The sequence below is a fragment of the Zootoca vivipara genome, chromosome 2, assembly GCF_963506605.1.
Source record: "Zootoca vivipara chromosome 2, rZooViv1.1, whole genome shotgun sequence".
Lineage (NCBI taxonomy): Eukaryota > Metazoa > Chordata > Lepidosauria > Squamata > Lacertidae > Zootoca > Zootoca vivipara.
This window is the reverse complement of record NC_083277.1, coordinates 64,875,284-64,886,480: the sequence shown is the minus strand read 5'-3', so window position 1 is coordinate 64,886,480 and position 11,197 is coordinate 64,875,284. Positions and strand designations below refer to the sequence as shown.

Here is an 11,197-nt window from a genome sequence, read left to right as displayed (position 1 = left end):
GCTAGAATGAGATCAGGAGCAATACATTTTAAAAGGGGAACTCGCGCAGCTTGAATATAAAACCCATCCTATATTGTATGCCATGATGATAATAGCATGCCAAATTTTATTCCCTGTGAATGTAAAAGAGTGATGTGGCTAATTATAAGATATCCAGATATTGGTCTCATTAGATCTGGTTGAAATAGAATCTACTCATTAATTAACATGGATGATTTTGAACAACCACCATCTATTTGCCACTTACAAGGTATGCCAATGAAAATTTTGGATTGCTTAATAATTTGCCTCTGAAATCTGTGGTTTAACTTGTACTAATGAGCTGCTGTTCAGTTAGATTATGAAGACAGCAACAGCATCCAGAATCTCGCATTAACTGAGGTTCCGGTTTCCGCCTGCAGGAATGGCGGACCTGTTTTCCATCTCTCTGACCTTCGTAAGGAATTTGGCGGTTGCTAGGGGAGTAAATGGCAACCCCCTACCCTCTCCGGGGGTTACGGAGAGGGGCCGCTGGCCCGCGATGCCCCCAGACCCACTCCGACTGTTTTTGGAGTGGGGGGAGCTTGGGCTGAGCACTTACGACGGCCAGGACTCCCGGACGCTAATCTGCATGGCGGGGATTTCCATGGTTAAAGAAGATAATTAGGCTTAAATCTATGGACATACTTCAGAAGGAGGGGAAGAAGCGCTGTTTACTGCTGAGAATTTTATGCTGCTGAGCGAGAGGAGTCAAAGAATGTACGGCATCTGGAAGAAGGATTGATGGGGACGGAGCGATAAGGGAAGCAAGTTTTTATTTTTTCTTCATATTGTTGCCTCGTATCTTCCCGGACGCGATGTCCTGGCTTGTTTGGAGTGAAAGAGAAGCAAAAGACTGTGTGAGTTGAACTTTGTTAGCTGTTGTTACTGAACATATTTCTTAAAGATGTGAAGTTGCCGATGAGAAAAGCCCCCCCCTAGTCAGACGGAAGGAGTTCTGGACGCGTTCGGAGGATTTATGAGCTGTGACGCACTTTAAATTGGAGCAGCGACCTGAAGCTAAGTTCAGCTATAGGGCAAGGAGATCCATTAATTTACCAAGAGTTCATGGTTGGATGTTTGGGTCGCCTGCCTGAAAAAGCTGTAAATTCTATAAAGATAAATAAATCGTAAATCTTCATGGCTATGAGAGAAAATGAAAGTGATTTGAGCCTTTTAAGATGGCGCTGCTACTCCGTCGCAACAGGGAGCTCCACTAAGAAGATTTATGGGGAGGCTGGACTGATTAACTCACACAGGAGAAAGAACATCTGTGAAACTTCGTTTGACATTTATCTCAGCAGCTGGAACAATCGGATGAAAGTGGAAAACATCTAGGTGACTGTAAGGGGAAGATTTGGAATATTATGAGCTTGGAGGACGATTTGAACTTTAGAAATAAGACGGCAGTGGACAGTTGCGAGGAATTCCCAATTTCTTGAAGCATGGGAACCCAAAAATAAATTATTTAGATGATTTGGCATAACATTCGGTTTGATTGATATATATATGTGTATAATTTGAAATATTGAATGTGATATAATTGGTTTTAATTGGAAAATTAATAAAAATATTTTTTAAAAAAAAACAGAATCTCGCATTAACTGGTAAGCATTAAGAAGCTCAGATAAACATGGTAGTCAGGGCAGGAAGATTTCTCTCTCTCTCTCTCTCTCTCTCTCTCTCTCTCTCACACACACACACACACACACACACACACACACACACACGCTTATTAGTCCATGCAGCCATTGAACTACTAGCAATAGCACCCACAATATTTCCCTTTGCTCAGCCATTTTCCCCAGCAGCCACTAGATGTGTAAAAATAGCAGATATCCCTGGGAGTGTGATCTATTTCACTATCAAGTTAAATTGATGGGAAAACTTTGTTTTCAGAGCTGGCTCAAGCTTTAAGACCATACCTAGTCAGGAATTAATATGGATGATAACCGACTATGATGCTGCAAGCTTCCTGAAAGTGCTGTGTGGGATGAAACCAGTACTCAAAGGGCTGTCAAACTATACATTGCTAAGCGATTCAGTACTGTGTATACATATATATGCATAATGACATGCGTTTGCTTCTGCTACAGTACAGTTGTCCTAATGAATGGCTGAAAACCCAAGTTGTTCACCATCACAGTTACATAACATTGCACTGTAAAACAAAAACAAAAAACGGAATAAGCAAAAGCTACATTTTCTTCACACACAAAAAGCACCAAATGAAATCAAAGGGCAATCCAGTCATTTAAATGAATCGGAGTATTGGTAAAATTTGGGGGAAATGATCTACACCGTTAAAACTCTGTAGTAATTGCATTGCAGGAATTTAAGATGATGACATTCAGACCAGAGGTGACTGGGGGCAATGCAGCTCGATCCGGTGAGTGAATATATTAATAATTTAAAACCTATTTTCCTGAATGCTATTATTTTAGAACATGGTGCTAAAGTTTAGTGTGCTACTCCTCTAGCTGAAGTTGATTGGGGCTAGTATATTGATTAATGTTAAGAATGCATTGGTCCCTAAGTGTGAGAAAAAGCAGATACAGTGATGATGCCTTTTACTGGAGCAACCCCCAACACTAGCATGCAAAATGTTCCTTCTACAAGGACAACAGTGTTAAAAGCTACTTTGGTCTGACTTGTGCTGCATGTAGTAATCATCATTCTGTTGTTGTTTTTGCTTTCTTATGCAACCTCTGAAGAACCCTCCCTTCCCAACCAGATTTTGTACATTACGTAGCATCACTTCTGACCTACTTTGTTTTTCAAGTGGTTAACAGAAAGCTTGATTTATGCTTGATTCCTGAAACAGGATCTGAATTAGGTCCTTTATATCATGGTAGCCCCCCCCTTTTTTTGCTGCCGTCTGAGTATGGTAGCACCGCCATTTAATTCAATGGAAAGACAGGCAAAAATGGCACACCAGATTCCAGCACACTGACTTTGACATAAGTTCCACTGAAATAAATAGAACTTATTTCCAAATAAGTATATTTAGGACTTGATTTCCCCCCCTTTTTTAAAAAAAAAAACACAGACATGTGCTTCCCTGAAGCTGAGGTTCTATCAATAGGCCTCTAAACATTGCTGAGGGATTTGGATCAAGCTATTAGAATCTCTTCTTAATTCTACAGAGTGCACCCCAGAAACATTCTGTTGGACTCAAGAACATACCCTGAGGGCACAAGAGAGCCCACAAAAGAACCCTGTTGACCTTAGTGAGGCACCACCACTAAGTAGCAGTGGAACTTATGAGGATATTGCACTAGTATCTGTGGCACCTTGTAACCCTAGCCATTATAATATTTATATTAACTTAAATAATCCTAAATTTCTTTTTTATTGCAGGCTATAGCATCTGGCATTTCTGCCATAGCACCACTATTTGTATCTAAGTCTCTATGATGACATGGGCTTTGCTGCAGAGTTGGTAACATCTCTCTATAAGAGAGGAAAACAACTTTGTGTTATCTTTCCATTTTAATGCAATTTCCTGAGCATTTCTTGTTTCCTTTTTTCAGCCATCAGCTCTTGAATCCTTTGGTTCCTTGTCCGTTCGTAAGGTGGTCTCCTCCGCAAGATGATGTTGTGGTGTGGCACTTCATTTTCCAGTCCGTGAATTTTATACGGAACATCCAGTGTGTTGCCTTCTGGCCGATCTTCAGTTGCATTGGAACCGGTGAGGGTTATCTTGGGAACAATGGGTGGGCCTGAAGTGGTATGTGAGATGTGAACGTCAACAGGTGTTGTAAGTGTTGGAGAGGTAGCCTCTTCGATATCATTAGCCTTGCTATGGTTGGATTCTGTTGAGTTTACACTTCCTGTTTTGTTACTGTACATTTTACAAGACTTGCAACATAGTTTATTGTAACCAGGAATTGTACAGTACCGAGAGAGAACTTCCATGCGACAAAACATTGACTTGTCTCCTTGGCAACGTTCTTCTGGAAGAGAAAAACAGGAATTATGTGTATACTATAAAACCAGAGTCAGAATCAAGCAAACTTGAACTTAGAGGCTCATGTATACAATATTACTAAGACCTGATACTGGGCCTTGACTGAAGCATTCTCACGTTTCTTGCAGTGATCTAAAATTTCACATCAGAATTTTACACACTGCTCCAAGCTTTATGATATGTGATGACAAATTAGAAGGGGACCCACTTACATTCCTGAATGTTGTGGTTTCAAGATGCTCTTGCCTCAGACTCACACACATTATGGCTGCTTAATGGGATGCAATTGTGTAGCAATGGATCCATATGGTGTCTGGGAGGGACCGCTCACCAGATGGATTACCTTAATCACATGGAGAATTTCCTTACACTTGTATCCGCAGCTGGCATTGAGTGTGGAAATTCATGAACATCTCTGACACACTGGAGGGGTTGCATGTTGCTGTCACCATGCTGAATAGGGTGGGTCATAAAAAACTTTTTTTTGAAAATGTTTCCTCCCTTGATCTCATATCAGGCGTATGGTATAAACATAGTCAAATTTCAAATTTGGGACAAATCGGTTAATATTTAGACCCTGCTCCTACAGATTGAAATTTTGCCTCACTACGAGTGATGAAAACATGGGAATTTGACTCATTTATTCTCAGTATGTTAAATTGTGAACTAATAAACATATATTTTAGGTTTTATGTAGAGCAATAATAGTTGCATAATATTATTTTCTGCAATATTTATTTATTTAAGATAAAACATGTTGATAATTTACATGAAAAACCAATGGTTTTGAACAAATAATATGGAAGAATTAAGCAAATGGTGTACTAAACAAGTAAACATAAACAATAAACAATAAAACACCACTCATATTATGTGTTGCGTCAAAACATCACATTATACTTAATTACTTAGGTATAAATCATACTAAATGCTTACATTTTGTGTAATTAATAAAATTTAACAGAGTAGCATATTTCAATTGTTTCATTGCCTGATGGAAATTACATTGGTGGTCATGTTACACCAGTTGATAGCAAGGTGAAATCTATTGCAAATTCTCTTATCTCATTTCTCAGAGAAAAAGACCTAGTGTGAGTCTACTTGCAGCAGTTGCTTTGATGGGACAAACACAAACATAGGTGCCCCGGGAGGAATTAACCATCTTATTGAAATAGACATTGGCCGGCCATTGCAATGGAATATTTGCCTCCTTCCTGCCAATGAACTGCCTCTACAACATCTCATCATTGAACTAGATGGACCCACATCTGGAGCTAACACCTTTTCAGGGCATATTGGGAAATTACTGCCCAGTGTCACTGATTTGCCAGTTGTTGAATATAAATGCTTTGCACGATCAGATTCAATCCCAGAAATGCCATAAGTAGTTTGGAAAAATCTATCTACTGACAAAAAGTATTTGTGGCAAGTTACATCTGCACTCATCTCTGGAGAATTCAGCAGTGACTTACAGCTGCTCAGAATTGGCCCATGCAGCCATAGCAGGTGGCTCACTAGTGCCTGTCGTATCTGCCGACTGTATGGAACAAATGATAAAATGGTCGGAAACAGAGACATATATGAGCCACCAGTAATCAGGAACATGACAAACAATGAACTGTTAAATATTGTGACCACTCCATTAACAATTCCAAAATTCAAGTGCCATTCGCAAATGGTTGAACGTGCAGTGAAGGAGGTTACTAGAGCATCTAGGATAGTTATTGGAGAGAAAAGACGTGATGATACCATCAAAACAACAATGAACAATCACTCTAAATTCCCAAAACAAGAAACAAATAAGGACTTTGCACCAAAATAGACGTTTAGTGTAAGGCATAAAAGCATATTTTTAGCATGATATAATATGGTGTACATGTACAATGTATAATATTGCATAAGGCATAATTTTATTAATTACACAAAATGTAAGCATTTAGTACAATTTATACCTACCGTAAGTAATTAAGTATAATATGATGTTTTGACACAACACATAATATGAGTGGTGTTTTATTGTTTATTGTTTATGTTTACTTGTTTAGTACACCGTTTGCTTAATTCTTCCATATTATTTGTTCAAAACCATTGGTTTTTCATGTAAATTATCAACATGTTTTATCTTAAATAAATAAATATTGCAGAAAATAATAGTATGCAACTATTATTGCTCTACATAAAACTAAAATTTATGTTTATTAGTTCACAATTTAACATACAGAGAATAAATGAGTCAAATTCCTATGTTTTCATCACTTGTAGTGAGGCAAAATTTCAATCTGTAGGAGCAGGGTCTAAATATTAACTGATTTGTCCCAAATTTGAAATTTGACTATGTTTATACCATACGCCTGATATGAGATCAAGGGAGGAAACATTTTCCAAAAAAAGTTTTTTATGACCCACCCTAATGCTGAAGCACTTCCAATAGCTTCTCTCACATAACATCACACCCCTGGCCCTGAACAACCAGCTTTAGCTTGTGCCACTGGAAACGGACTCCTGGTTCATTAAGTTGAAGAACTCCTGGGGCAGTCAATCAATCTATATTGCTGGCCACTAGGCTCTGATTTTCCTTAGCCAGGGGCTGCAATGGAAACTTCAGGTAACTTTTTAGAAGCTCAGATGACGTTGTTGTTTTTTTAATTGCATCCCTGTTGTTGTTTTGATTACAGCAAGGATTTGTTTTACATTAGTATATTGACATCCAGCTAGCAGGTTTGGTAAGCTGCCCAAAAAGAAGGATTTCTGCTTCATGGCCTCCTAGGATTAAAAGAATTTAACAGTGGCATTGGGTTATACAGAATGGGTGGTCAATGATGAAAAATTGAAGGTCAATGTGAATACATTGTAGAAGAAGTTCTGGAGAACTCTCAAAGCAGGGAAAAATACTATACTGAAAGAAAGAAAGAAAGAAAGAAAGAAAGAAAGAAAGAAAGAAAGAAAGAAAGAAAGAAAGAAAGAACTTTACCATGGCAGCAAATGTTGCAGTTGTAATGTACAATGCTCCCTATTCAACACACGCCATTCCATTCTCCTTCCCACGTGGGTTTCTGACCCCCATGCTCAGTTTCCCTGTTAGGTGTTTCCCCCCTGAGGTTTTTTCAGTGCTTTTTCAAACCTTGAGGTTCTCCTGAACCTGCAGACACCGCTCTCACAGCTGTAGATGGTGCCATTTTGCTGCTGTTCTACTGGTCTAACACCAACGTTTCCTGCACCTATTATATACAGGATGAACAGGAGGCAGGTTCTTCCAAACACCTTTGTACGGACAAGGAATTGACAGCGAGATCAAATTCAGGGTCCCTGGGGCATGCACAATACTGCTCAAGAATATGTTCCTGTCACTCATCCCTTTATGTGTTTACTTCTGGAGGACACCCATGCCGCCTTAACATAAGGTAAGCCTGAGTGATGCAGCTGCATGAGGAAGCAGATTTTGAACTGTCGGATGTGCCATCATGATTTACAATCCACTGAGAAACTTTCCAGTGCAAGCCTCACTGAAATGAACCTTGTATTGCTCTTGTCCATTTCAATGAAGCCTCCATGGAGTTCACCAGGATGATAGTTCACCTTTTCTTAATTAGTGGGAAGAGTGCTTCAAGCACCAGAACGTATTTGGCCTGCCCTGGTAAAACTAGGGCTCAAATGGTAAAAATCCATTTGTAAAGCTCAATGGCCCTTTTAGAGCAGGAGCTATTTCTTCCAATGTGGGCAACAAGGAGCAGAGAAGCAATGAGTGGTGTTTGTGGAGGAGGGCTTAACCCAATATTCTATTTCTCTGCTTGAAATCCACCCTCCCAGCAGCATTGGTCCCCCATGAGGTTCCAAATGCACATTTTCAAGTGTTCTAAGGAGAAGGGTGCAAGTAACCATGATGTCATCGCAACGTCACAAGCACTGCAGGCAGGTATAGCAGCAGCATGTGTGTCAGGCTCTCAACCACATTGCAACATAAAGCATCACCTGATCAAATGCAGACACATTCACTGATTTTAGAAAGGATACACGGCGTCTCTTCACGCATCCTCTACTTAAATAAATTAGGGTATGAGTGTGTTTAGTTGGCAAACATATCAGTCTAGGAAATTTAGAATTGATTAATGAAGACAACTTTACATTAGCCCCTTTCTACATGAACTAACAGTTCTTTTGTTTTGAGGGCTAGAGAACAATAAAAAAGGTGATATTGTGTTAACTAGGCAGTTCATTATGAACTCGAATCCCGTTGGGTTAAATTAATAAGGGAGAAAAGGAACTTCCCTAGACTTCTGTAAAAACATATATTCTTTATATATAAACTCATTCTAAGAAATAGGATTAGAATATCACCAAATTTATAAAATGAGTAAATCATAGCAAGTATTTCAAACTTAAGTTTGTTGGCTGTTCAAAGAACCTCTTCAAGCATCTTTAGAAAAATGCCTTATTTCAACAACAGTGAAACATTCCCCCAAAACATGCAGATCAGAGTCACATGAAATAATTGACTCTTGCGATACAGTCAATATACTTCCCATTCATAATTACATTTTATATAAAGAAATCTACAGAAGGATAGCCATGTTAGTCTGTTGCAGCAAAAACAACAGAATCAGAGTCTTAAACATATTTTTGGTGGGCATAAATGCCTGTCTGCTGCAACCCAGTTGCACACTCAAAAGTTTATGCCACAATAAACCTTAGTCTTTAAGGTGCACTCTTGGATGTTTCTCTTGCATATATGTCAGAGTAAGTTTATTTTGTTTTCCTAAAGCAAAACTGCCAGACCTGCTGAACTTTCATCTTATTTTATTTTGCAGTATGCATGACAGACTGGAAGTATGTCTTCAACTGAGCAGTAAGAAAAAAATAGTCATTTGCACAGTCACTTTGGTACACATTTCAACTGGCCTCATAAAAAAATATTGAAAAGCAAACTGAATTGGCACATCTTTAATAATATGTTAAATACATACAAAACACTAATAAAATATCCCTGATAAACCAAAGTGCATATAGATCTAGTGCACAATGCCCAGATACCTTATTGCACCATTCTCTATAGCCATCCATAGCTTGAAACATCACTCAACAGTTGTCTATTTAAAGGTAACTAACAGTCATGAATAAGTTGATAACAGTTAAACACCAATTATTTTACATAACAGTATTTAGTGCCAGATAACGCGTCTTTGCCATTTAAGTTGCCATGTAAAATTACTAACAGGTTGCAGGCAATCATCATAGTAACAGCAAAATTTAAATATGTGATCACATGATAATGACAATTTTGAAGTGCTACATTGTTAGAAGATCCACAGGACCACCTTCCTAAGGGATATGATTTGGTGGAGAAAGGTAGCAAGCAAGTTGCCATGATCCCCAGGTACTGATATGCGCCTGTTATTTGATGTTTATATAAGTGGTTTTATGAACAGTGAGTTATAGATCTTCAGCACAAACACATGCCGAAGCAATATCTACCAGTTAAAACAGGGTAAGTTGGGCAATGGCCCCCCTTTTTTTTAGGTGGGTAGTGATCCTTTCCTTTCTCATACACCGACTGTGCAAATGTCCGTCCAGTGTTTTAGCATTCAAGTAAAAACACCATACATGAATATCAATTCATGGTACCAGTGCACTATTTGTATATTTAAAGCTGGAACTGGTGGTTAATGCCAATGCAGTTAAAGTTTAAGGCATTTTTCTAAATGTAGTTTCTTTCTCCCTAAGCAAAATGAAACAAAGCAATAAAAATTGAGGTAATTCTGTCATTGTTCACGCTGTTATGTTTGCCAGTTGACACATCTATAGATCACAAACATACACGTGCGCACACGCACACACACACACACACACACAACTGAACCAGTCAAGTCAAACATGCAAATGGTGAAAAAAGACTGATGGATGCAATGATGTATAAAGAGTTCACTGCTGAACAATTCTTGACATTGCACAGCACGACAATGTCATATTGTCTCCATGATATTAAAATACTGCACACCACAACCTGTAGCATAGACCACATGTTTTGCCATATTGTTTTTCTATTTGCATTATATGTATTTAAAAATATTAATTATAATAACATAAGGAACTTTCTGGCAAAATTGTGTGAAGATTCCCTTGCTGGTTTTGGAAAGAAAAAAATATAGGTAGAAGAGCTTCAATAAAAGCATAGTACAGTAGCAGCATTTGACAGGAATATCAAGAGTTTCATTTACCTGTAGTAATAAACTTCTTTCATGGAAACAAATGAAAATGTTAAAGCCAGGGATTAAAAAAAATGTGACGCATGATTTAAGAAGCAATGAGACTATTAAGAACCATGATGGAATGAGCACTTTCATTTGACTACCCTGCAAAAACACTGAAGCTAACTTGTTGTGAGACAGAGGACCTTTAGACAAAAGGAGAACTTTTAGCACTACAAGGTGTCATTATTGTGATGTGATCACATTCACAATAAGTTCTCGGTTTCACCATCAAACTGAAATCATGAGCCAGTTAGGAGCCTTTTTTCACCATCACCAATCAACAAGCAAACTGATACCAGCTCACTTTTTAGAGGACTTCCAACACACCGAAGAGATCCAACTTCACACATCCAACACCTTCACGATCGCCACTGCAGCAAGTGCTACTCAATCTCCAGAGAAGAAAGACACTGTGCGCCAAGGCCCAGCGTAGGGGAAAAAAGATTCAGCCCAAGGTAAGACTTGGCAGATTCAAGGAAATTTTCCATATAGGAAGAAGAATAGAGCAGAAGGCAAAGTCCACATTTGATGTGGCATGCATTTAAGGGCAAAGGCAGAGTTATAAATGGGTCTTTTACTTGAAGATATTTTCTGGCTGGGATAATCTGGGTCCGGTCTTGACAGCCATTGTATCATGTAAGTTTTCTTTGATGTATCAGATGAATTTCCTGAAAGTGAAGGAAAAAAATATTAGCACATTTGTAAGCTTCTTAATGCACCATTTTGGTTGACTAAACAGAATCAGTAGCTACTATTCTAAGAAAGAAAATAACTTTTGAAAAGCTACAGCAGTACATTATTAGTTTTAAAGAATGTAAGTTGGGGCACCTCTACTCAAATTCATCACATTGGTGAAATGTCTGCAGAAAAGTCAAGACAAAACAGAACAAATTTGTGTATCACACACATGCTTTTTCATGCAGGCTTCCTACCATTTCAAGGATTTGTCACACATACGATTTTG

The 11,197-nt window shown here is 38.5% G+C and overlaps 1 protein-coding gene across 1 annotated transcript in view; it reads right to left on the bottom strand.

The window, feature by feature from the left end:
• Positions 1 to 1,704: 1,704 nt before the first annotated feature.
• ADAMTS2 (ADAM metallopeptidase with thrombospondin type 1 motif 2) overlaps positions 1,705 to 11,197 on the bottom strand; it is a 208,881-nt gene continuing 199,388 nt past the window's right edge. The window contains exons 21-22 of the mRNA XM_035105612.2: positions 10,812 to 10,901; positions 1,705 to 3,974 (exon numbers count right to left, since the gene is read on the bottom strand). Coding sequence (XP_034961503.2) covers positions 3,511 to 3,974; positions 10,812 to 10,901 — 554 coding nt within the window. The 3' untranslated portion in view covers positions 1,705 to 3,510. The remainder of the gene's footprint in view (positions 3,975 to 10,811; positions 10,902 to 11,197) is intronic.